We start from the raw sequence: 25,198 nt of genomic DNA, 5'->3' as shown, positions 1-25,198 counted from the left end.
CTGCAAATCCTCTGCTGTCTGTCCTATCAGGCAGGTTGACTGGTCCCCACTACCCACTGGCTGCCGGGGCATGGCCCTGGGGCACTTACCTGCAGCACCCGCCTTTCTGCTCCTCGCTGGACCTGAAGGTCAGGGTCACCTCCTGTAAGGACCTGCAGCACACAGCACCTGGGTCAGCCACTCTTGGCCGCGGCCTCAGCATGCCCCCAGGAGGTACCCCTCCTGCAGGAGCTGAGCCTCTGCTTGGGTCCTACTGCCTGCATCCCACCCCTCACACCTCCCGACCTCAGGCACAACCCTCCAAGACTAGCCCAGCTGTCCCAGGGCAATGCCCACCTGAGGTCCACCTTCTGAACTTGTGGGCACAGGCTGAAGAGGCCGGCCAGCAGGACGGGGCTCCATGGGGACAGCGGTGTCTGGCTCAGCCTGAGAAGGAAGGGGGTGGGACCCTAAGTCAGCCAGTCGGAGTCAAGCAAGATCCGTGGGCAAGGACCTGGGCTAGGCTGGCGGGGAAGGAACCAGGGGGCAGGTCAGCATAGCAACAGGAAGAAGGCAGGGACTCGGGAGGGGCACACAGGGTCTTGGGGTCACAGACTTGAGCTTGAGAGCCAGTTCTGCTTACTGGCTGTGTGTCCTTGCGTGAGTCATTTAAGCTCTCTGAACCTCGGTTTCCCTACCTGGCCAGAAGGACCCCACTCATAGCATCCCTTCCTCTACAGGTGTCGGGACGATTTAATGACATCGAGTGTAGGCACTGCCTAGCCAGGGGTGTCCAACCTGCGGTCCATGGGCTGCCTGCAGCCCAGAGTAGCTGTGAATGAGGCCCAACACAAAATCATACATTTACTTAAAACATGATGAGATTGTTTTTGTTATTACATGTTACAGTGTATTCAATGTGTGACCCAAGGCAATTCTTCTTCCAGTGTGGCCCAGAGACACCAAAAGATTGGACGCCCCTGGCCTAGCCGACACCCATGGGTGCTACACACCGTTTCTCCCCCGGGCCCAGACTTGACAGGCGGGTCTTGCTGGGAGGTAGGATGCTTCAGCACTCAGAGTGGTTTCCTGGCCTCAGCACTGCTGAGATTGGGGGCTGGATAACTCGATGCTGTAGGGGGCTGTCCTGCAGGATGTTTCGCAGCCCCCCGGACCTCTCCTCACTAGGTGCAGGCAGCAGCACTGGTCCCCTGCCCCGCACTGCGTCTCCAGCACCCCGAACAGAGCCTGGCTTGCAGCAGCGCACACACACTCTGGACCGAGGAACAAAAAGTGCGAGCCCCGGTGGCAGGCGGGCCAGCCGCACTGTTCCAGACAAGATGCCGTGTGACCGGGGCGTCGGGAAGTCCCTCTCTGGCCTGAGGCTTTGCTCCTATCCATTTTAACCTGCCACCTTCTGTGTCCAAAGCAGCCCTTCTTGATGGGTTCTCCCCTGGCAGGGTGGGGCCGGAGGGGGTGCCCTGGGGCTGGGTGTGAGCTCTGCCACATGTGCCCACCTCTGGGAGGTCACCGCCTCCCGCCGAGCGGGACTCAGGGACCGTGGGGACCCTGGCTGGAACGGGAGCCACCCCGGGAGTCCCGGAGATCCTTGGCGTCAGAATCCGTGTGACTGTGATCAACGATACAATTTCATTTCCTCTTGCGTTTTTCCATCTCAGCTGTAGCTCCCCCCCACACCGCTAGAAGATTTAAAGCCAATCCTTTCTAAGTTCTAACCAGCCTGAGCTGAAATTACAAAGTCGAATTTTAAAGACTTTAGGGGTGCTGTTCAATTCCCTGTTTACCACGTAGGGTGGTGACCTTTTACAAACGGTGTGTGGCTACACGGGACCCACAGGCGTGAAGTCCCTTTCTAGGAGCAGGTGACTTTTCCGTGGGCGGGGGGGGGGAGTATGACAGCCCACCTGTCTCGTTTGGGTCCCATCCCTTGGGGGGGGAGGGGTTGGGGAGTACTAATCCCATTTATCAGATGAGGAAACTGAGGCTCAGAGGGGTCCAGTCACCCCCCCCCCCGAAAAGTTGGTACGGGGTGGGGGAAGAGCAGGAAGCAGTCAGCAGTCTCAGGCTCCCAGCCGTGACAGGTAAAGGGAGGAGGGTGGGGAGGGGTGGGGAGGGGATGGCTTTGCAGTGCAGGGAAAAGTGGGGAAGACAGTCTTACTGCAGGAGGCTCAGCTCCGGGAGCCTCGGCAGGCACCGCAGCAGGGTTTCCAGGCTCTGGTCGCTCAGGGCCACGCGGGACAACCTGTGAAACACAGCACCTGAGTCAGGTGCGGGAGCCCCGGGGACAGCTGGGAGCTTGGCCGTGCAGCCAGAGCCTTCCAGAAACGGGCCCCACGCCAGGGCTGCGGCCTCAACAACCGCCCCCCCCCTTGGAACACGGGGAACTGGAGTCACCACGGAGGCCGGAGGAGAAGGAAGGCCCTGTACGTGGGGGAAGCGCTGTGCTGTGACCCATCAGTTTTCCCCCGACTTTTCGGAAGAGGGCTTTTTAGCAGCACCAGCTGTAGCGCCAAACAAAACAAAACAAAACAAAACAAAACACCAAAACCCCCCAAACCAAGAAACCAAACCAAAACAGAAACCAAAACCAAAAGTACAGGAAGCAGCCTGGATGTTTACCCAGATTCTGGGGCTGATGTTGGGGGCTGGGGGAGGGGAGGTGCGGCTGAATGATTCTCGGCACGTGCGCACCGTGGAGGGTTAGCACTAAAAAGCCAACACGGGGTAAGAAACACACAATCAGGCGCGATGACACACCGACGGGGGACCTGATGGTTTGGGTTCGACATAACATGACGTGGCCGCTGCAGCGTCCTGACGACTTAAACTGAGTTGGGACTGAATCCCAGCTCGAGAAATGGCTTCTCGCTCGGCCTCTAAGAGCCCTAACCTTTTCCTCGGATAACCAGCAGCCCTTGAGGCGGCGGAAGACGGTGGCCGCGAGCTGGGAAATAATCAGGCTAAAGAGGTCATCTGGACTAAGTTACAGCTCAGCTCCTTGAACCCTAAGGTGGAGCAGGCAGACCCCCAGCTCCCCTCCCAGGAGATCGGACGTGGGGGACACTGGAAAAGACCTCAAAGCTGTCCTTGGGACCCAAAGAAACGACTCACCACCTCCACTGACCAATCAGCTCCCAGCACAACCGCAAACCCCTCACCTTCTGTGTCTTACGATTTTGTCTCATAGACTCTGTAACCCACACGCCACCAAAAGCCATTCTGCTCTTGAGCTCAGCGTCCCCCGCTCCCAGACGGCACCATGCATAACAAGGTAGCCCATATTTCCCCCCCGCAGTTCCCGGCGTCTAGAATGTGGCTCTGCGAGCACCGGCTGCATGAACTCTCGCTGTTCTGCAATGACACTGGCTTTGTGGTGGGTTAAAAACCAGAGTGCTGGTCTTTTAGCTGGGCACACTGAATATCTACAGAGGAAATTATAAGGCGCCTTGGAATTGCTTCAAAATCACATGTGTGTGTGCATGTGCGTGGACATGTGCACGGGTGTGTGTTGGGGCCATGGAGAGAGAAGTTATTGAGGCAGGTCGGGGGAAACCAAGTCTCCACAACGGCATTCTCCCTGATTTTATACACGTGTTTACTCGGTAGTCTCCACAATGGATGTATTTTTTAATGAAAAGGTAACTTTACAGAAATAAAATCTGACCATCAAGGTCAAGGTCCACAGCACACACCTTTGAGGGAGGGTGGGTGAGGGGGCACTTCGCCTCTGTGTGTTTCTGGCTCCAGACCCACAACCCCCAGTCTAAGCCTGGGGAGACATCAGACAAACACGTTCTGAGGGTCATTGAATGGAACACCCAACTAGGACTCCTCAAAACTGCCAGGGCCGTAACGACAAGGAAAGACTAAGAAACCGTCACAGGCCCCAGGAGGCAAACAGCAGGCAACTGGATGTGAGTGGGACCCGGGTGGGACTCGGGGTCAGAAACAGAGCCTTGGCGGGGGCACTGGTGAAATCCGAATCGAGCCCGGGGTGCCGTCAGCAGTCCCACGCCAGGGCTGGGTTCCCGGCTGCGACCGACGGACCGTATTAACGGGCGATGGTAACACGCAGGGACGGCCGGGCGAGGGGGCTCTCAGGACCAGCTTTGCCACTTTCCTGCAAATCACGTCTGAAACTATTCTAATGGGAATGGTTTTGTGCAAGTCCAGAAGCCTGTTACAAGGCCCAGAGGGCATTTGAGGTTGGAGCTGGAAATCTCGGGGCGGGGGGGCGGGGGGCAGGGGGCGGCTAGCAAAATGGAAAAACACATTTGGTGCGCTGGGAGGTAAGTCGGTAGAAGTCGGCTGGTCCGTGAGCACCAAGGGGTGACAGCTGGGTGTGGGGACCGCCCAGGAGCAGCAGGTCACGAGGGCAATGGCGACGTTGAGGAGTGGAAGGGGATGTGTAGGTGAGGCAGGCGTGTCTTGTGTTTCTTTATCTTAAGGTAATTACGGGGATAAAACTACAACGATGACAGCAAAAGGAAAGGCCGACTGTCCCGTTTCCAGGGCCCAGCGAGGCCCAGTGAGTTCAAGTCCAAAGTTCCCTGTGTGAGGGCGACTCAGCCAGGACGCCTAGGTTTGAGTCCTGGCTTTGGTCACAGCCCCAGAGGTTCTGGGTGGGGGCGCTGGTCACCCAAAGGGGGATGCCCTGAGGTGGGGCCTTCAGAAGGGATAGGCCCAGGTGGGTGCCAGACAGGGTGGGGCCCCAGGCATGCAGGGGCCGATGGAGCCCCCGGGTGCCCTGAGTTGAGCACCTACACAGGAGGAGGTGTAGCCCCAGGCCCGGCACAGCTTCTCTGAGCGGGAGCGGCGAGGAGCTGGGCTGCCCGGAGCAGCCAGGCTTCTATTGACCGGCAGGGAGCTCCTGTGGGGCGGGGCTATGGGTCTGGCGGGAGGAACCAGAAAGGACTCACCTGGGTTCTAATGGGGACACGGATGCCACCCCCCTCCTCCCGGCCCTGAACTCCCCAGTTGGCTGCACAGATGCCTGTGCTGTGCCCCCCTTACTTACTTGACTTCCAGGGGTCCTGGGCAGTCCTCCAGAGTCTCACAGAGCCTGTGGAGGCTCTGGGGTTCCAGCTGACACTCTCTGAGGCTGCGAAGAGTCAGCGGGCAGAGCAGGGGCTCAGAGAGGGCTCTCCCCTCCTCCCAAGAACGCTGCTCCCCAGGCTGCAGGCTGCTCCCCAACCGATCACACTCTCCACCCCCAAGTCCCCCAGAACCCCCGCTCCCCGCAGTCTGAACCTCTGAGTGTCCAGCTACCCTCCTCCTCCCCTAAAGGCTCCCCACTGAGTCCTGCCCGTGGCGTCTGGGCCACCTCGGCCCCTCCCCTGGCCACATCAGCACCCTCTGGCTTTCCCTACTTGCTCCCTGCCATCCCTCTCCGCCCTGCCAGGGTCTCCTCTTTCAACAGTGCAAACCCAGCCAGGCCTCTCTGGGGCCGAAAGCCCTCGGTGCCTCCCACTCTCTGAGGCCGACAGTGGAACCCCTTTTCCACGGCCTCATGCGCCCCCACGCTCCCTGAATAGGCTCCAGCCCCAAAAGTCAAGTTTTCACTCCTCTGGGCCCCTGTGAGATCTGGCCAACCTGCCCGGACACCCATACCCCCTTGGGACAACCCCAGCTTGGTGAGGAAATCGAGGCCAGGAGAGGGGAGGGGCCCAGCCAGGGTTGCACAGCCCCTCACGGCAAAGCCAGGGGTCTTCGGGGAGATCGGAACACTGACAGCCAGCGCCGGGCGTCTGGCGCCGTGGTGCTCACACTCAGCCCCTTCCTTTCCCCTTCTTTCAGATTCTCTTCCCGCTCTCTCCCGGTCCCCAGTCTACCCCTCCCCCAGGCTCTCCTCACTCCCTGAGCCCCCACCCATGGTGGTCACCCCCAAACAGGAAGCGAGTAAGACGGTACCAGAAGCTCCTGGGGGTGCAGGGCCGACCGAACCCCGAGGGCTGGGCTCTGGCTGGGAACGCTGGCGAAGGCCTACCAGCCAACAGGTCCCTTGGAGTGGGGGGAACCCTTTGGAGAAGGAAGTTCAAATCATCCACATGGGAAGACGAGACTCAGCAGTCAGGGCTGGAAGGGACCCTCAGGACAATCAAACCCCTCACTGTACAGATGGGGAAACTGAGGCCCAGGGCAGGGAAGCCACAGCGAGAAAAACAGCAGCTTATACCCGTCCAGGGAGACGGCGCCTGGCCAGGTTTGGGGGAGCCAGGACAGAGCCCCTCCTGGATCTGATCACTGATGTGGCCTTTCCATGACTTTTATCTCCCTGAGCCTCCAATCTTTTGGCCCCCAAAACCCAGGGGGTCCCCTGAAATAGAGACCCTAGACCAGGAAGTAAGATCACCCCAGCCCTGGGCCCTCCCTGGTTCCAGCCAGCTACCGGGCACGGCGATGCCGTCTGCCCCCCGTCACGTCAGCCCAGCCAGCCCCACCTTAGGGGGCTCCTACACCTGCCAACCTCGCACAGGAAACTGGGGTGCCCCACTAGGGGGCAGCCAGGGACATCTGCGGAAAACTAACTATTGTTCGTTGTTTACAACAGCGATATGGAAACTTCTGCAGAGCATCAACGGTTTTTGCAACACGAGCCTCAGAGCAGGAAAGGCCAGTGAGTCACATGAAGCCCGAGGTCTGCAAAAGTCCCCGAGGGGCAGAACGCAGTGTTCCCTCTTCCCGTTCACAGAGCCGCCCCCTGCGAGCACCTGCTCTGCTGTGGCATCGCACACCCACCCCTCCCCCCAGCGGCACTGGCTTCTTCCAAGAGGGATTTAAGGCAGCTGATCACTGCACATTCATATGAGGGGGTGCAGCTTACTCGAGAGCTGGCAGTGGGCCTGGGGTGGGGAGCTCTTAAAGGAAATGGGGACCATAGGGAGAGGGGAGCCCACCTCCCCCTCGGAGCTCTCTGTCCTCACCTGGCTCCTCCGTCACCTCTCAGGATGACCTGTTGGCTGTCGAAGCTGCAGGCAGAGAGGAGGCAGCCATTAGAGAGGAGGCGAAGAGCCCGCTTCCCAGGAAGGGGCAAGAGAGCAGACTGGCCAGGGCCAGGGGGGGCCTGGGGGCCGCCCGTGTTCCCAGCACACACCACAAGAACTCTACTGACAACCACCACGTGTCCTATGGCATGTGCAGCGCATGCCAGCGACATGACCTCCTTTGCTTCTCACGCTACCACTGTGAGAGAAAGAAGTATCCTTATCCCCATTTCACAGATGAGGAAACTGAGGTGGGAGAGGCTCAGTGAGCAACTCAAAGCCACACTACAGGGCAGGGCTGAGCCCGGGTTTGAACCGGTGTCTACCATCACACCTCCCACTCCTGGGAGGGGAGGGCGAGGAATGGCGGCTTCCGGCGAAAGTGTGGACGATCCGCACCAAGTGTCCTGGAGCTGTGGGGCTGGGGGCCTTTTCCCTTCTGCAGTCTTGTCAGCTCCAGGGACCCCACAATGAAAGCAGGTCCCTGAGCATTCAATTTGGCACAAGGGAGCTCCCAGCTTTCTTCAAAGTCGCTCAGAACAATCCAGACAGTGAGTAAGAGAGTCAATGGGTTGTGTCTCATGGAAGAATCTGAGTGTCTCTGGGGCTCCACCCATCCATCCATCCATTCTTCCATTCATTCAGCAGACACCCATCACACGTGCACCGACCGGGCATCCCGCAGGCCGTGAGGATGCCCCACCGTGAATGCAGCAGATGGGGCGGGGTGGGGGGTGTGGCGGGAACTGGGGGGTGCCCAGAGGCGCACTCACCTGATGTCCAGGTGACGCATCCACTGCGTAAAAGAGAAGCACCAGGCCAAGCTGAACACGGTGTCCAGAGACAAGCCGTTCTCGCTGAGACTGCAGAATCGCAGGGGTGGTGTTACGGGGCCACTCAGGACTTTCAGAAACTCCCTGTCTGTGGTCAGAGCACCGGGGTGGGGGGGAGGGCTGCCCCTGACTCCAGACGATGGAACTCACTGAATTCTGGATGGTCAGAGCACTTGTTCCAACTCTACGAACAGGGAAACTGAGGCCCATACGGCAGCCAGGTCGTGCCCTCAGTGACAAGACACACTGGTGACAGAGCTGAGATTAGAACCCAGCGGTTCCCTCTGTCTGTGATGAATGTGGGGAGCACTTTTAGGAGGGGTGGTGCCCAGGGACAAAAGAAAATGGAGGGGCCTCTTGCTCAAAAAGCAGGAACAAAGGAGTTCCTTTCCTTCCTAATCAGTCAGTCTGTCATGATGGTTTTGATTCGCCAACGACACAGTCCTCAGGACGGGGGTCCTGGTCCGTGACTGCAGAGGCTCACAGGCCCTGAGTCAAACCAGGAGTTCGCAAGACCGAGAAGATCACGTGGGGGTTCGCTGCAATCAGCATGTAATTTGCCTGCAGGGGTGAGGCCCTCCCCGCCACCCAGGTCCAGTTCCCCTGCACTGAGGCAACCTCCCCTCCCTCCCAGGATCCCAGTGAGACTGTCCGGCAGGAAAGCCCTCATCCTAAGGCTGCAGACGAAACCCACCCCCTGCACAGGTCACGGGTTAACTGGCTGGCAGGCGCTCGGAGAGCTGCTGGAACCTGCCCCAGGCCACACAGGAAACCCAGGGCCTGTGGCCTCTCCCCCAGCTCCTCTCACTTGGTCCCAGAAGAGGGGGTGGGGAGGGGATGTGGGGACCAAAGCCACAGGGCCCAGGAACTCCGGTCTGCCTGCTCAGGCAGAGTCTGGGGGTTCCTACCAGAGTCCCCCTCCCACACTGAAGATCTCCCGTCTCTGCCAGGTGCTCAGCGCCCTCCAGACGCCCTGGGCGCCCTGCCTGCGTGTCCTGTGCGGTCTGAACCCGCCCTGCCTGCCTGCCCGCCAGCTTGCTCCTTATCAAACAGCCCTGCCCTTCACCCGAGGGCTAGGATGGCTGCCAGCCATTCCACTCGTCAGCTCCTGCTCCCCACCACGCCCGCCTTGCCCCAGGCGACCAGGGCCTCCTAGAGGCAGGTTCCAGAATGGAGACCTTACATCGGAAGCTGGATCTTTGAGTCTCTATTTTAATGAGAATCACACCCTTTACTGAGCACCGAGTAAGAGTCAGGGACTAGGGTAGTTTTCTCGTTTACTCTTGGGCACAACCTCAGGACAGAGTGAGATGGGAAGACACAGGAGGAATGCCCCCCCCCCGCCCCCCGCCCCCCCGGGACACATCCCCTCCTTCTGAGGAGGACGAGCCTCAGAGGCGTTGCCCAGGCCTTACTCACTTCAAGGACTGCAGCATGCCCAGTGTTGGGAGCCGCCACACCAGCTGGTCCACATCTTGGTCCCCCAGAGCATTACCTGATAAGCTGGGAGGGGGGGCAGGGGGACAACAGGTTAGTGGAGGGAGGGGTGGGGACGGGCAGGAGCTCTGTCTCTCTGCCCCACGCCATCTCTCCTCTCCTCCTGAAACTGGGCTGCCAGGCCAGATCTTAGCAGGTCGCTCTGGGTCCGCCGGGGTCTCCCCCAGGGTCTTTATCCTGAAGTGTGTGACCCCGAGGGGGTCAGGGAGGGGCCTCAGAGGGAGTCAAACGAGAAGGACCTTCATCTAGTGGGGAGAGGCAGGACTTTCACCACACTCTTTAGGGGGTTCCAGACTGCAGCAGGAAAAGAACCGCTGATCTAAATCTTCAAAACCAACCCCGACACCCACAAGCTGATTAGCCCAGTAGCAGCCACTCACTCGAGGTGGCCCCGGTGGCAGCTTCCTCTCAGCACGGCGCAGAGCTGCTTTAGGTGCTCAGCTCGCAAACCGCAGTGCACCAGCCTGCAGAGGACAGAACCACAGCCCTGCAACCACGCCCTGCCCGGCGGAGGCCACAGCCGCCGCCCCAGACCCACAGGCAGAGGGCAAGGCTTGCAGGAGGGGGCTGGGACGCATCTGGCACTCAGACAGACAGACAGACAAAGAGAGTCCAACACACAACACACTGATGGTCACAACCCACAGGCAGAGAAGAACCAGAGAGTCAGAGACACAGAGAGACCAGGATGGACAGACCCAAGGCGGGGGGGAGGGGGAGGGAGAAGAGAGCAGACAGATGCACATCCAAATGCACACACACACGGTGCCAGAGGAAGGCAGACAGACAGTGAGACAAGGGCCACGGGAAATGAGACGGATGAGGACTGAGAGAGACAGTCAGACTGGGAGGGAGCCACAGAGGGACAGAGAGTAAGAGAGAGGGCCAGTACCGATGGGTGCCCTGGGGGGCCGAGCTGAACCTCCAAGCCCAGGACCCAGGATCTGAAAAGAAGGGGCTGCAAGCTCCCCATCCTCTCCATCCAGAGTTCCCACAACCCCTCAGCGACTGGAGGTTGGGGGCTGGGTCACTGAGTAAGGAAAGTGACCGCGGGGGCTGCCTTGTGAGCCCCGCCTGCGGTGGGCTGGGCAGGAGAGGTGGGAGGCTGGGAAGCCAGGCCCCTGCTGCTGGGCACAGCAGGTTGGGTCCTCCAGGGAGCACCTCCAGGCTGGGGGCTGGGGACAGGCTTTGTGCAGAGGAAGGGAGGAGGCTGGACCCACACCCGAGCCCTGCAGGTCACCACTGTACCTGACCCTTGGGGAGCACGGGGACAGCTCAGAGGACATCGGGAGCATGAGGCTGTCAGAAGACATGGCCCTGGGGAGACACACAGCAAGGCCAGGCTGGCTGAGCAAACGCCTTGCCCGCTGTCTCCAAAGTGCGTCCTCAGCCTCGCTCCCCACCATCCAATCTGTACACGGGCCCGGAGACAGCCAGACCTTGGCTCCAACCGGGCTTCTCTGCTTGCTGGCTGCGCAACTGGGGCAAATCGCTTAGGTGCTTACTGGGAGCGTGTATGCGAATGCTCTCAGTCTGGTGCTTGGTGCTCAGTTAGTATGTGCTCAGTTCACCTTGGCTGTTAGTATCATTAACCCCACCCTCCTCCTCCTCCTCCTCCTCCTCAGTGCCTTCAGAGACGTCAGCCTCGGCTTCAAGCAAGTCTCCGAAAGCTCAGACCCTACAGAAGACCTTGCAGGTGGACGCTGAGGAGCAAAGAGCTGAGTCTCTACCCGTGTGCTGGGCTGGGGTAATCCAGGAAGGCACCCTGGAGGAGGCCAACACTCTCTAAAGGGTCCTTGTGACTAAGGCAGCCAGAAGTTCTGACCAAAATCAGTGCTATAGGCCAGGTGGCCCTGTGGGTTCAGGCCAAAGGGCCTGGTCCTCTCTGGCCGCTCCACCCCTGCCCCAGAGTGCCCCCTCCACCCTGAATCACAGGGCTCGCTCAGGCTCCACCAGGGAAATGGGGCAGCAGTTTGCCCTTTGACCCTCCCCAGTAGGGCTGCATTCCGACCCTAAGCCTGCTGGCTGGCGGAGCCTCTGTGACTTTGCCAAAGTCCCCTGGCAGTTGAGTGGCACTGCGCAGCTTGGGGGGCCAGGGAGGGGGTGGCGCTGGGCCAGGGTGGTGCGGGACGGCACTGGGGCCCTACCTCTCCTCGGCCACCTCCTGCAAAGGTGAGGCAAACGTGAGCGCTGGGGCAAACATGAGGACCAGGGTTTTGTGCTTGAGGCTGCGGAGAGAAAAGAGGGAGGAAGCAAGAGGCTTGTGGAGTCCCTGCTGCTCCGTGTCATGTTTCAGCCCAGCCTGGAGGGACCTCCCAAGTGCAGTCCCCAAGCCTTGAGCTGCGCTCCTTCCCCCAGACCCTCCCCTGACTTCCTTGGAGCTTCCCGGAGCCCAAAGTCTTTCCTCCACAGAGATTTCACAGACTCATCAGCCCTCGTTTCCTGACAAGTCCTTGAAAGACTTTAGTTCTGTAGTCTCTCTGGTTTGGGCCTCAGGCGGCATCTCTGCCTGTGCCCACTGGTGGCACCCACGGGTGGCACCCTCGGTGGAAGGTGCTCACCCAGCAGGGCGAGGTCACTGCCAGGTCTGGGGAATCCACACGAGGCTGCAGCTCACAGCCTCGCATCCCTCACCTCGCCTTGCAAACCAAACGTTACATATATCTTTTTCTCATCACAAAAGTCATACTTCGCCCTGGCTGGTGTAGCTCAGTGGACTGAGCGTGGGCTGCAAACCAAAGTGTCGCAGGTTCGATTCCCAGTCAGGGCACATTCCTGGGTTGCAGGCCATGACCCCCAGCAACCGCACATTGATGTTTCTCTCTCTCTCTTTCTCCCTCCCTTCCCTCTCTAAAAATAAATAAATAAATAAACAAACAAATAAATAAAAATTTTAAAAAAGTCATACTTCATCGCCACGGAGAAATTAGAAAATACAGAAAAGTAAAAGGAACATGAAGGAAAATCACCCATGATCTCTCCCAGATTCAACGACCACTGACGGCATTTGGGAGTGGGTCCTTCGTGTCTTTGTTTTTAATGCAGTGAATGTTCTTTCTTTCTTTTTTTCTTAAAAACTGGGGTTAAAAGTCTCTTCCCAAAAGTTAGGTTTTCGAGGGGTAGACACAGCAAGAGCGACAAAAGGTTGACAGTTATTGGTGGGAACAGGGTGTTCTGTTAGACCATCCTCCCCCCGCGCTGAGTGTGTTTGAGAAGCTTTATTGTAAACGTGACGAGTTCCAGCATTTACGTGCCCTTTAAATAGCATTCCACGCTAATGCTGCCACTGCACCGTGGCCTCAGCCCGTTCTGCCCTCTGGGGGCAGCCAGGACTGAGAAGGGTGGGGGAGCCGGGCGCCCCAGGCTGGAGGTGGGGCTGGGTGACGGGCGCCCACTGTGCACTCACCTGATGTGCAGGTCTGCCAGGGTCGAGCACCTGCTCAGGGCACTCAGCACGCCGTGCAACCCGTCCACCGAGAGCCCGTTGTCGCTGAGGCTGTGGGGAGGGGGAGGGGGCAGCCATCAGCAGGCGGCTGAAGTCTCCAGCCCCTGGGCAGCTCCAGCCCCCTCCTCCTGGCTCAGCAGCTGGATGGCTTCACTCCTGACATGTCCTGGGTGCTCAACCAGGGGGGTCTCAAAGGATTCTGGCCCACATGGGTGAGCCAAGAGACGCCTGACCCCCTTGCCCCGCCCGGAGGATAAGGTTCTCCAGCTGGAGCGACAAGAACCTACTCACTGGTTTCGCCTCTCTGAGCCTCGGTTTCCTGGCGTGTAAGAGAACCACCATTCAAAGTGCAATTAACACAAGGGGAGACTGAGGCTCAGAGACGTCACGTTCCTTTCCCCGGGGCACAAAGCTCCTCAGTGACAGGGCCAGGATTTCAGCACAGAGCCAAGCCCACAAACCAGCAACCCCACCTCAACATGCCCCCACCTCAGCCCCCACTCGGGGCCGAGACCCCAACGCATCCACCCAAGCAGCACCCCACTGCACTCCACGCAACCCCAATGCACATCCAAAGGCTCACCCCCACCACCCACCCCTTCACCCCAACACTGTGCCCCCACCCTACCACACCGCTCCCCACCCCAACATCCCAATCCAACGCCCCACTGTTGCCTTGATGCAACATGCCACCCCCGAGTCCCATGAGCCACCCCCCGCCCCCGGGCAGTTGTAAAAACCAGCCGGAACACAGGCCACGGGGTTTTAATAACGGGGACTAAGTGGCTCATGTCAGAGGCAAATGTGAGGCGTGGTGAGTCACCCCCACGTCGCTGGAGTTGGGGGTAAGGAGGGGGGGTGGGGGGGGCAGCTCCCTGGGTGACGGTGGGCACAGGGCTCAGGGGAGGCAGGGGCCGGCGGGGACTCTCCAGGGCCCTCCCGTGACCCAACAGAGGGCGGGCGGCACTCACTCCAGCCTCCGGGGGACGTGCGACTGGGAGACGGCCTGCACCATGAGTTGACAGCCTTCGTTCCCCAGCTGGTTCCCTGAGAGGCTGAGACAGAGGGGGCCGCTTTCCTGGGCTGCGGGGGTGGGTCCCCCCTCAACCCTCGGCGCACAGGCGGCCCCTCACTGACTTAGCAAAGCATCCTTCCGGTTAGTGAACCTCCCTAACAACGAACGTTGAAAGACAGCCTAAGGCCTGCCGGATGCTGTCCCAGGTGCTTCTGCAACGATTAGATTTTTAATCCTGGCAACCACCCCGCGAGGTAGGCACCAGCATTCTCCTCAGCTCACGGAGGAGTAAGTAAACTGAAGCACAGACTGGTGAGGGCATTTGCTCAAAGGTGGACCTGGGATTCGAACCCAGGCAGCCTGACGTCAAGGCCCCACCCACAACCATTCCCTTATGCTGCAGCCTACATAATCGCTGCTTGTGGTAAACTCCATGGTGAGAGGGGCCTGTGACTAGGGTCTGGGATCAGGGAAGGCTCCCCTGATGTCTGATCTGCTTGCTAGAAAAACTAGGAGCTCAGCAGGCAAGGCATGGGGGAGGGGTGGGTCACAGGAACAGCACAAAGGCACACGTGAGGACCTGTGAGGGAGCCCGGACCTCTGGGTGGAGGACTAAGTAGGGGGGTGGGGCCAGGTGGGGTTTGGGGCTTGGGAGCAGGTTCTGGGTCCCATGAGATTTTAGGATCAGGCCTTTGCCTCGAGCAGCAGGAGGGAGGGAAAGGGACAGGGAGTGGTGAAACGCAGTTGACACTGGGCCAGGTGGAGGTGGCCAGGGAGGCAGCAGGGAGCCCAGGGAGGGGGCTGGTGGGGTCATCCAGGTGACAGAGGAGGGCAGTGTGGGCTGGGGGTGTGGACGGGAAGAGGTCGGTTTGGAGAGCTGTGTAGGCCACAGGTCGGCTGAGGATGATGGACTGGGTGTGGGGTGGGTGGAGCCGAGAGGGGACTGGCCCACTTACCCAGGTGGGTGATGGGGCCCTGGCTGAGGGTGAGAGCGGCGGGGGAGGGGAGGGCAGGGGCTGGCTGGCGGCGGCCATGCAGGTGGAAGCATGTGAGCTGGGTCAACCCACCTTTTCTAATCTCATCTTGGTTCTCCCAGTGGGCCAGGCCGGGGTATATAACTAGGCTTTAGTCAGCAAAGCAGCTTGCACCCACCCATGGCAGCTTGGGGTGGGGCCCCTCCCCTCCAAACACACACTGGCATTCCATCACCCCACCCCCCACCCATTTGACTTCTGGGTGGTGCTGGCAGGGGTCCCTCCCGGTGACATCACAGGACCTCCACCCACCCCCAAGCCCCTCTCTCAAAGGCTCTGCCCAGGAGCGGGGCATCATGGGAATTTCTCCAGCCAGAAAAGAGGTCGTCTCACTGCAGTCTGGGAGGAGCACAGGGTGAGGGGACCCCGGGGGCTATGGCTGGGAAGACAGACGTAGGTGTGGTGAGGTTTCTGCTTTGCCAATCTCAGTGACAGTGGTCACGAGGATGAGGCCTGGAGTGAGACTGTTTGAACTTGAACCCTGGCTTGCACTCGCCCTAACTGTGTGACTTTGAGCAAACGTCCCTGTCTGTGGCTCAACTTCCTCCTCTATAAAATGTGCACAGTCGTGGCACTTACGCCCTAGAGGTGGGAGGATTGCAGGAGAGGGTGCGTGTAAATGCGCTTGGCACAGGGCAGGCGCTAAAACGCAGTAGCTCTTGTGATGGTCTGATTCCCTCAGGTTCCTGGTGAGGCGCCTTCCCCACACCATCCACCCCAAGCTGAGGCCTTTCCTGTACCCCACCCCGCCACCCTCTCCTGGCCCAGAGCCTCCCAAGGTACTCACTCTACTTCGTCCAGGTGGGGGCATTTCTGGAGCTGGGCTGCGAGCATCTCCGCATCAAAAACGGTCAGCTGACACTCCTGCAGCCTGGGGCGGGCGGGGCCGGAGGGGTTCAGGGCAAGAACTACAGGGCGCCTCCTCTGTCTCCTAGCCCCGCTGCTAGGCGTGGGAGCCGTGGGGAGCCAGGAGGCTGCCAGACCGGCTGGCTAATGCCGGCCCTGCTTCTCGGTAACTGGGGGACCTTGGACGGGGCACTTCACCTATCTGAGACTCAGTCTCCTCCTCTGTCAAGTGGGAGTAACATTGTATACTTTGCAGAATTTGCAGGAGTAACCAGGAGGTAATGGGTGTAAAACACCACAGTGCCCAGCACAAAGCAGAAGCCCATTAAATTGTGTTTATTATGATGTTGCTATGCCAGATGCTCCCTGTTCAGGCCAGGGCGGACAATTTGTGTCCTTTCCCTGCCCCTCACCTGCTTTTCCCTTTGTCCTCCCTGCCCCTGCTATGCGTCCCCTGGGAAGGGACCCTCCACCCCGTCACATCCCTCCCCTTAAGGCAATAGATCCCGCTGCGGTACCTGAGGGTCAGGCTTCTCCTCGGAGCCTCTCTGCTCTGGCTGGCATTTCCCTGCAGCTCTGGGGATCTGGCGAGAACAAACCCAGCATTGGCCGGGGCTCAGGAGTCCAAGCTCTGCTCTTGGCCTCTAGGGGCTGAAGACTCCTTAGCACGACCCACGGAGAATGAGTAACAAAGACGGCTGCTTGAAGGTGCTGAAGGCATCATTCAGCAAAGCAGCAGGAGCAAAAGGTTTGAAGTCAAATGGAACCTTTATTCAAATTCTGGCTTGGCCATCTGTAGCCATGTGGCCTCGGGCACGTCACGCCACCCCTCTGAGCCTCCGTTTCCTCTGCTCTAGAATGGATGGCAGTGTCTCATGCATGGAGCGATGGAGGCCTGAATGGGGTGACGTGGGACCGAGCGCCCGCCACAGGCACAGCGCTGTTGGCGAAGGGGCGGTGGTCTCTGTAGACGCCCCATCTGGGGTTCAGGAGGTCAGGAGCAGGGACTGTACGTGGGTCAGGCTGTGAAAAGCCACCGCACCGCCAGGCTCTCTTCCACGGGGCCAGGGGCGGGCTGGGGACTGTAGAGAGGCTGGGACACTGTGACCCAGGTTTTCACAGACCTGGAGATTAGTGCCATCCCACAGAACTTCCGGCGACGGTGGAGGTTTCTATAGACTGAGCTACAAGTTATATAAGTTATAAGTTTCTACAACTGTGCCGTCCATTACGGCAGCCATTAGCTGCCTCTGGCCACGCAGCACGTGAAATGTGGCTAATGTGACTGATGGGCCGCAATGTCCACTGTACTTAATGTTAAGTGATATCGACTTAAACAGCCACATGTGGCTAGGGGCTACTGGGTGGGTATCACCTCCCTAGACAGTCGGGGAGGGGGGAAAGACAGTGGTCCTACTGGCTCATCGTGTGGGTGAGGAAACCGAGGCTCGGAGCAGGGAGAGGACGTGCTCCAGGACACACAACGTCACTTGCCTCCGAGTCTGAGCCAGGCGTGCGGCGGGCAGGCACGGGTGGACCGGTCTTTCACGGAAAGCCAGCCTCCCTTTCTTTGCCCGCCCAGGACTGGCCGAGCCGGGGTCCTCGCACTGCCGGGCTAGCCAGCACCTGAGTGCCAGCTGGGTGCCATGAGTGCTCTAAGAACTTGACATGTATTATTTCACCTAATTCTCAGAACAGCTCTAAGATGTAAGTATCATAATTGCCTCCCCCCCTTTTTTTCAGGTGGAAGACTCTCCCGCCATTACTATTGATGTATAGTAATACATCAATATAACTGTATCTTCATGCCTTCCTCTACCCCCAGTCCAAGGGTCTGCGAGACTTCTGGGGGTGCTCCCTCACACAGGGGCCCTATGTGGCCCAGAGATGCTGCAGGAGGCTCACGCCCTTCGCCAACTCTGAGAAGTCACTCGCTTCTCCTGGGCCGCAGGAGTAAGGAGAACCCCCACGCTGCAGCTCTCCTGAGCTCCCTCGGCCACCTTTCCCCACGACCTCCTGAAGCGAGATCACATCGCAGGACGAGTCCAGACCCGCCCCTGCCTCCCTTCTTACCCACGTGGCTCTGCAGCCGCCTCTGCGGGTGGGGACAGAAGGATGATGAGGTCCGTCCTCCTGCAGGGTCAAACACCGAGTCGTGAGACCCGTGGGCTGGAAACCGGCGCGGCACCCCCAGCCCACGCACCCCTTGCTGCCCCCAATGGCCAGAGAAAGCTGATTTCGTGATCGACAGCAGAACAGCAGAACTGGAAACAGTGCTCCAGATCAGACACATAAAATAGTGACTATGTCCTTGCGTGGTGAATCCCGAGCGCCTCAAAAAGCCAGGAAAACAACTTTTACAAGATAGTAACAATGAGCAACTCGGAGAGATTTTTATGAGTGGCTGTGTTTTAGGACTGGGAGGCATTGCACTCAACCCCAGGACCCAAAACAGTTCAGCACCATGGAGAGCAATACGCGGCCGCATTCCTCGGGCCACGCCCATGCTTCCTAGATGTGTTGTCATTCCCTCCTCCGTCTGTCAGCCTGTCCTTCTGTCTATTCATTCACTGCTTATTGAGCACCAGGTGCCAGGCCTGAGTGAGGCTCTGGACACACTGAAGTGAGTGAAACAGACTCATGCAGGTCCGTCTTGCAGACTAGGGGGCTCCTCTTTTTCCTCCCCCCTCTTCTGAAGACCCTGAGCGTCAGGTGCCCAATCCTTCTGCTCACCTGACGTGCAGCGTCCTGATAGTCTGGCACGTGACCGCCTCTTCGGTCAAGCGCAGTAGGGTCGGTACGGAGACGTTGTTCTGGCTCAGGCTGCACGATTGTGGCAAAGACGTCAGAAGTGAATCCCCTATCCCATGGGGCCCAGAGCTTTGCTCTCTCTCTCCCAGGTTGGAGGGTGACTCAGGCAGGGGCTCGGGTGGAAGGGCCGCTTACTCGAGCTTCCGGAGCCGTGGGAGGGCAGGGAGGACCTTCACGATTTGCAGCACCTCCTGGTCCTTGAGCTGGTTGTCCTGAAAGCTGCAGGGAGACCAAGTCCCTCAGCCCTGGGGGAGGGGCACTTAGAAGCTCCAGTCGGTAGGGGACAGGCATGGCCACCCTCATGGGGGGTGGGACAGAAGGTGGGGCCCAGCATGAGCTGGTGACCGGTTCCATGGTACCCAACATGTCCAGCTAGGAGGAGAGGCCCCCTGCAGGCCTCATGTCTATTCTTGCCCAGTCCCTATGGGGGGTTCCTGGCTGGTGGCTCAAGGGATCCAGATGTGGGGCTGAAGGCTCATGAGTGGGACGAGGAGACCCAGCAGACCCTGGTCTCAGGGACACGTCTGGGATGTGCCTGAGGCCCAAGTTTATTGGCAGGGCTTTTTGGCTCCCAGGTGACAAGCAGTCTAGACTGGAGTTCGACAGAGGCCACTTTTAGCCTCAGCTCTGGCCCGGACTCCCCAGAGCCCCGGGCCAAGGGCATTCCTTCCTGACCTCACGCTCCTCACCAGCCAGGTGGGGTCCACAGCCCAGCCCTGCCTGGGTTCCTAAGCTGGAGGGACAGAAGAACTGAGGAGTTCAAGGGCGCCTTTGTATGTGATCACTCTGGTCAGAAAAAGGGTTTGGAAAAACGGAACTTGTTGACCTCCACTTTTCTAATTACTGAGCGCAGCTTTAATCTTCTCTTCCACGGGGCAGAGTAATCACACCCGAAGACTCTCAGCAGAGGGGGCAGAGCGGAACTGTGGCCCAGCTGATGCCCCGCTAAGCAAGAAGTGCACCCCAGTGCAGAGCTGCACCTGCCGGGATGAAGGGGTGCTTTTCTAAATCTCACAAAGGTGCCAGCTTGCGTGGTTCTGCCAGGGAGCTGCTGGGGTGGCGCCCTGGCCCCACCCTCCTTGGGTGGGCCACTCATCACAGACATGGGGCAGGAGTATGTTTGTGTAGGCCTATGCACTTAGATGTGCATGTGGATCTAAGTGTGTGTGCACACGTGTGTGCCGCACATATGCACAGCTAAGATGTGCATGCACATGGGGCAGGCATATACTTAAGAGAACAGACAAGTGCGGCCCCAGACGGGTGTGTGATGAGTGTGGAAGCGTGTGTACGTCTCAGGCATGTATGTGTCCCACAGTGCCAGCACCTGCCTGCACACTGCCATCCCTCCTCCCGGGGTCACAGGCAGGGGAGCGGGGGCCTCGCAACTCAGGCTCCTTCAAAATGGCCCCAAATATTGGATGACACAGGTACGTCTTTGGGGTCTTTAGGGTCCAGCCCCAGCCTGTTCTTGGGCTGATGCCTCCCCTCTTTCTGAGCCGCACTGAAGACCTACTGTCCAGACCCCACTACCCCACAGGGCATGCAAGACCCGGGCAGTGACCTCTTCCCCGCAGCCAGTGAGCCCTGCTGGACACCACTCACCTGACCTCTTCCAGGTACGGACAGAGGGGCAAAGCCTGAACCAGGTGCTGGATGCCTCGGGCAGTGATCTTACTTCCTGCTAACCTGCAGGGCAAGCAAAGATGGAGGGGAGAAATGGGGATGGGAAGGGGGGTAGGCCCCGAATCCGCCCTGTGTGGGGTTGAGGGAAGGAAAGAGGGTTCCGGCACCCCCAGCTGAGGCTCCCTCTGGGTTCCAAGTCCTGGCTCACCCCAGCTTCTTCAGGCTCCTCATTGTTGGCAAGCTCCTGGAGAGGGCTTCGGCAAAGGCGTCCCCGCACCTCCTGCTCTTAAAGCTGTCACAGGAAGAGGCAAGGTGGCAAGTGATCAGTGCTGGGCAGGGCTGGAGGTCATGACCCACCTATCTCCGACAGAAGGAACTGAACCCAGTCACGTTGATAGTAGTAGTTGTCGTTGCTGTTGTTGGAATGGATGCAGTCGTAATGAACACATGTCATGGCAGAGACTGCTAACTGTCCACCAATACCCATCCTCCATACACGGAGCTACAACTGGGAATGCGGTTTCCCAGCCAGGGACGGCATTTCCCAGCCATTGTTTGTGGCTCAGTGTGGCCAAATGACCACGTTCTCACCACTGGAATGCGAGCAGACAGATGCGCCCTATTTCTGGGACTGGGCTTGTCTAAGTCATGCTTTCTCTTTTCCTCCCCCCCCCGCCCAGGCCAAAGCACAGATGTGCCCATGAGTCAGCTCTGACCATGCACACCAGCACGCCCAAGAAGATGACGGAGCAATGAGGGAAGGAGCCAGGTCCTTGCGTGACCGCTTGGAGCTGAGCCATCCCCTCTGGCCTGGACTCTGGGTCTCCCATGAGAGTGAAAGGAAACGCTCCCTTATTTAATCCACTGCATTTCGGGAGGGGGGTAGGAGGTTCTCTGTTCCTGCAGCTTAGCCTCTTCTCCAGCCAGTACACATACCGAGCCTTCGCTGTGTGCCAGGAGTGTGTTAAAAAGAGTTTTTCGTGCCTCATTTCACAGCAGCCCTAGGAAGTAGGCATTATGACTGACTCATTTTCAGGAGGAAGAAACTCAGACTGAGAGGTGGAATCATCTGCCTGGAGTCACCCAGGCCCGGCAGCACAGCCTGAACCACAGGCCCCAGGCCACGACGGAGAAAGGAACACTGGCGGTCCAGACACCGTGATAGGAGGAGAGCCAGCTGGACCCCAGGGGTCCTGGTGAGCCACCGCGCTCCCTCGCTGCGTCCCAGGCTAAGGGACGGGACGGGAAGGGCCTGTCTGCTCCGACACTCAAGATTCTTATTCAGCCTCCAAGCAGGGGGCTGCCGGACTGGCTGGCCCCACATGCCCATGAGTCCAGTTCCCTCCCCGGTCCTGCCCTGCCCTTCCTCTCACCTGAGATTCTCCACCTGCCCACAGCCGGCCAGGGCCTCAGGGCAGCAGGGCTCCAGGGGGCAGCCCTCGAAAGCCAGGTGGATGGGGGCATCCCTGTGCTCCAGGATGTTGGTCAGGGCTGCCAGGTCAGTGTAGGTCAGCAGGAAGTTGTGGAAGGGAAGGTCGTAGGGGAGGCTGCGGGCGGTGAGGCTGGCCAGCTCAGGCTCCTGCGTCTCACCCACACAGTGACACAGCTCTATAACCTTCGGCCCCGTGAGCCTGCGGGTGGCCAGCTTCTTCAGTGCCCGTAGGACTTCGGCCTGCCGGGAGCCCACCCATGCCTCGCCCCGCTGCGTCAGGTGGTTGAGGAAGGGTCGGCAGGCACGGGATGCCAGGCCCGCCAGGAAGGTGGGGACGTGGTCTAGGAGCCCCAGTCTCGCTTTGGTCCGCAGCACCCAGCGAGAGTTGAGGGTGACGTGGCGGGCGAGCGTGTCTTTCTCCACGCTGGGGCTGACCATCAGGTGCAGGGCGGCGAAGAACTCCTGCAGGCTGAGGTGGGTGAAGGCGTAGCCTATCTGCTGCTGCCCGGGGCCCGTGCAGACACAGAAGGAGGTCAGCAGGCCCAGGGCAGCCCCGAAGGCCATCACGGATGGAGGGATGTCTCTGGCAGAGAAGATCACCTTCCCTGTCTCCAGGGCCTCCAGGGCCACCTCCGCAAGGCCCATCAGGGAGTCGGTGGCCCGGGGCCCCTGGGGACTGAGGGCGAGCACCATCTGCACGTAGCTCTGAGTCACGGTGGGCAGGAGGGCCTCGGACTGGCCCGGAGAGAGGCCCGGGAGCAGATGGCGGAGGCAGAGGCAGGTGACTCGGCACAGGGCGGGCACCGAGCACATGCGCCGGAGACGCCCGTTGGCCCGCAGCTCCTCCAGGGCCGCCTCCTGCAGCGGCTCGGTGCCGAAGAAGCGGCCCACGTACTCCTCCACCCGCGGCCCGTCAAAGCCCCACATGTGGATCGTGGCGGCCTCCGTGGGCAGGCAGTCCGGCAGCTTCCCTGGACGGGAGGTGGCCATGATCCTGCAGCCGGGCAGCAGCGTCCCTCGGCAGAGGCCGGAGAAGAGGGTGAGGGCCGGGCCGGGGGCCTCGGGGCCGGCGCTGTCCCGGCTGGAGCAGGGATGCAGGGCCTCCTCCAGCCCGTCAAAGATGAGCAGCACCCCGCTGGCGTTCTCCTCCAGGTACCGGAAGACGGCGTCGGAGCCCGCCTCGGGGCTTAGGTACACGTCGAACAGGAGCTGAGGCAGTGTCAGGACGCTCGTGATTAGGTTGAGCTGGCGGAACTCGAAAAGGAACAGGGCCTGGAAGCGGTCCAGCTGGCCGTCGGCCCATCTCTGGCAGAGCCAGCGGGTCAGGGTGGTCTTGCCCATGCCGGCCTTCCCCAGGAGCACTGTCACCCTCGGGCCCTTGTCAGTCCTGGTGTTGAACAGGTCCTGGAGGCTCACGTCCGTGCCGTCTTCTGCCCTGGGGCTCCCCATGGAGGCCCCCTCCTGAGTGTTGAAGGGTGCGGTGGCCCGGCCCCACTGCAGGATCGTGGGGATGTAGGCCTGGTGGAAGGCGAGGGGCTGCCCTGGCCCGGGGAGCTTGCCGTCACAGCGCTGCTGGGCGGACGTCCTCAGCAGCTGTAGGTACCTCCTGGCCAACTCTGCTGGGGGCAGGAAGACGGCATGAGGGCAGGAGAGCTCCCCAGCGCCCAGCCTCCCCGCCCCAGTCCTGGCTATTGGGAGTCTGCAGCCTTGGCTGTGTATATGCGGAGCGGGGCTGGCAAGAGCACATGGGGACTCGTGTGCCACCCAAATCCCAGGGAGGAGTTGTTTCTGCAGAAGCGGAGTCTCTGGCAGCCATTTAAACAGGATGTCTGGCGGGGAAGTGTGGGTCACGGTTTTCTTTGCTTTGCAAAGACATAGGTGGTGTAAAGTTTCCCACACGATGCAGAAGGGAAAAGGGGTATTTCTGGTCAGAAGAACAACCTCCCCTGGGACATCTGAGTAATATGGGTCCCTCCCCAGTATTTCAGTTCTGCAACATCCAGGGATGAGGGCTAACGACCTGTGCATGCAGGCACTGACCAATCAGAACGGTGGGAACTGTGACGGTGCTCCTGGGAACAGGGCCCCTACTGTTCCAGGGGATGACTTTTGAAATGCTGAGTCATTGGGAGACCTCAGGGGGCCCGGGGAAAGGACTGGGGACACTGCTGGGGGACCCAGGAGCCCTGCCAGGGGACCCGAGGTGGTAGCCTGTTTTATATCCGTGTGAATCTTCTGACTGCCTGTGAATGCTTTGGCTATCCCCATGGGTGTTGGGTTCCCCAGCTGGCGGGACAACTGGCCGAGAGCAAAGACCCTTCTGGACAGCTGGTGGGAAATGAGAGGACTTCTGTCTCTTCTACTTCCCCTGGCCTGGCCAGTGCTCAGCAGCCTCCATGTCCCCCCATGGGCCCCAAGGGCTTCTGCTTTGTGTGTGTATGTGTGTGTGGGGGGAGGGTCGTCTCCCTGGTACCCTGCTCACCCCTAAAGTGGCCAAGAAGGGCCCAGGCCTGAGGTTGTGAGGGTCACCTCCCTTGGGCCCACTCAAAATAAGCATATGCAGGGAGGTCCCTGGAGGAGGCTCCATAATAAAGCTGTCACTTGCTGGGATGCTTCCAGCTCCTTCCGCCGAACTATCTCTGGAGAAGCCCCCTCGTGGCTTGAAGGAGAGGCCCTCCTTGCCAGACTCAGCCCGTTCCTCTGCCTACTACCCGCTCCTTCGCCCACCCAGGGCGTTCAATCCTTCAGGCATGGCAGCTTGGAATAGGAGGCTCCCTAGGCCCCTGGAGGCTTGTCATCAGGGAACAGCGTCCAGGATCTGTGTCTTGGCCCCAAGGTAAGCCAAACCCTGTATTCGGTTCAAGTCCCTCCCCACCTCAGCACACACCTAGGCACTGCTTCCCGGACTGCTTCAGGCGGGGCGAGGACCCACAGCTCTGATGAGGCCGCTTGAGGCCTGGAAGACATAAAGGGAAGAGTAAGGGGTGAGGTTTGGGGGCTGAGGAGGTCCCCAGGACCTCTGAGATGCCCCCTTCCACAAACAGGCAGGCAGGCAGGTACATCCACACTCAGGGGCCAAGTGGAGGCAGCTCAGTGGTAAGTGCCAGAAGGCACCGGGGACCAGGGCGAACAGTATTGAGTTGTTGGGGAGCTGGGATTATGGGGTGGCTATTTTCTGTTAAAGCCTGATGTTACTACCATGCATGCTTATAAGTAAAAAGTTGATGCGTCTACAGAAACAAAAGGTCTAAACTCACAGCTAACATCACATTCCATGGAGAAAAACTGAAAGTTTTTCTTCCTCTAGGAGCAGGAACAAGGCAAAGATGCTCACTTCCACCACTCCTGTTCAACACAGAACTGGAAGTTCTAGCAATTAGGCAAGAAAAGGAAACAAATGGGAGAAGTAAAACGATCTGTTTACAGGTGACGGGATCTTACACTTAGAAAACCCTAGAGACTCCACCAAAGAAAGTTCTTTTAGAGTTAATAAATGAATTCAGCAAAGTAGCAGAATATGACATGCAAAAAAACAGTTGCATTTCTATACACAAACAACGAACAATCTGAAAAGGAAATAACCAGAATAATTCCACTTATAACAGCATCGAAAAGAATAAAATATCAGGCATCAACTTAACCAAGGAGGTGAAAGATTCGTATAACAAAGATGACA

General features: G+C 59.3%; 1 protein-coding gene across 1 annotated transcript in view; it reads right to left on the bottom strand.

Moving 5' to 3' along the window:
* Positions 1-25,198, bottom strand: part of NLRC5 (NLR family CARD domain containing 5) — a 78,506-nt gene that overhangs the window by 24,686 nt on the left and 28,622 nt on the right. The window contains 22 exon segments of the mRNA XM_036011873.1: positions 90-152; positions 337-426; positions 2,159-2,242; positions 5,018-5,101; positions 5,911-6,000; positions 6,924-6,968; positions 7,757-7,846; positions 9,236-9,319; positions 9,694-9,777; positions 10,562-10,630; positions 11,461-11,541; positions 12,720-12,809; positions 13,730-13,813; positions 15,595-15,678; positions 16,172-16,237; positions 17,727-17,786; positions 18,387-18,476; positions 18,600-18,683; positions 20,070-20,153; positions 20,299-20,382; positions 21,464-23,138; positions 24,410-24,478. Of these exon segments, the coding sequence (XP_035867766.1) occupies positions 90-152; positions 337-426; positions 2,159-2,242; positions 5,018-5,101; positions 5,911-6,000; positions 6,924-6,968; positions 7,757-7,846; positions 9,236-9,319; positions 9,694-9,777; positions 10,562-10,630; positions 11,461-11,541; positions 12,720-12,809; positions 13,730-13,813; positions 15,595-15,678; positions 16,172-16,237; positions 17,727-17,786; positions 18,387-18,476; positions 18,600-18,683; positions 20,070-20,153; positions 20,299-20,382; positions 21,464-23,138; positions 24,410-24,478 (3,334 nt within the window).

Source organism: Phyllostomus discolor, chromosome 12 (genome assembly GCF_004126475.2).
Source record: "Phyllostomus discolor isolate MPI-MPIP mPhyDis1 chromosome 12, mPhyDis1.pri.v3, whole genome shotgun sequence".
NCBI lineage: Eukaryota > Metazoa > Chordata > Mammalia > Chiroptera > Phyllostomidae > Phyllostomus > Phyllostomus discolor.
This window is presented reverse-complemented; position numbering and strand designations above follow the sequence as displayed.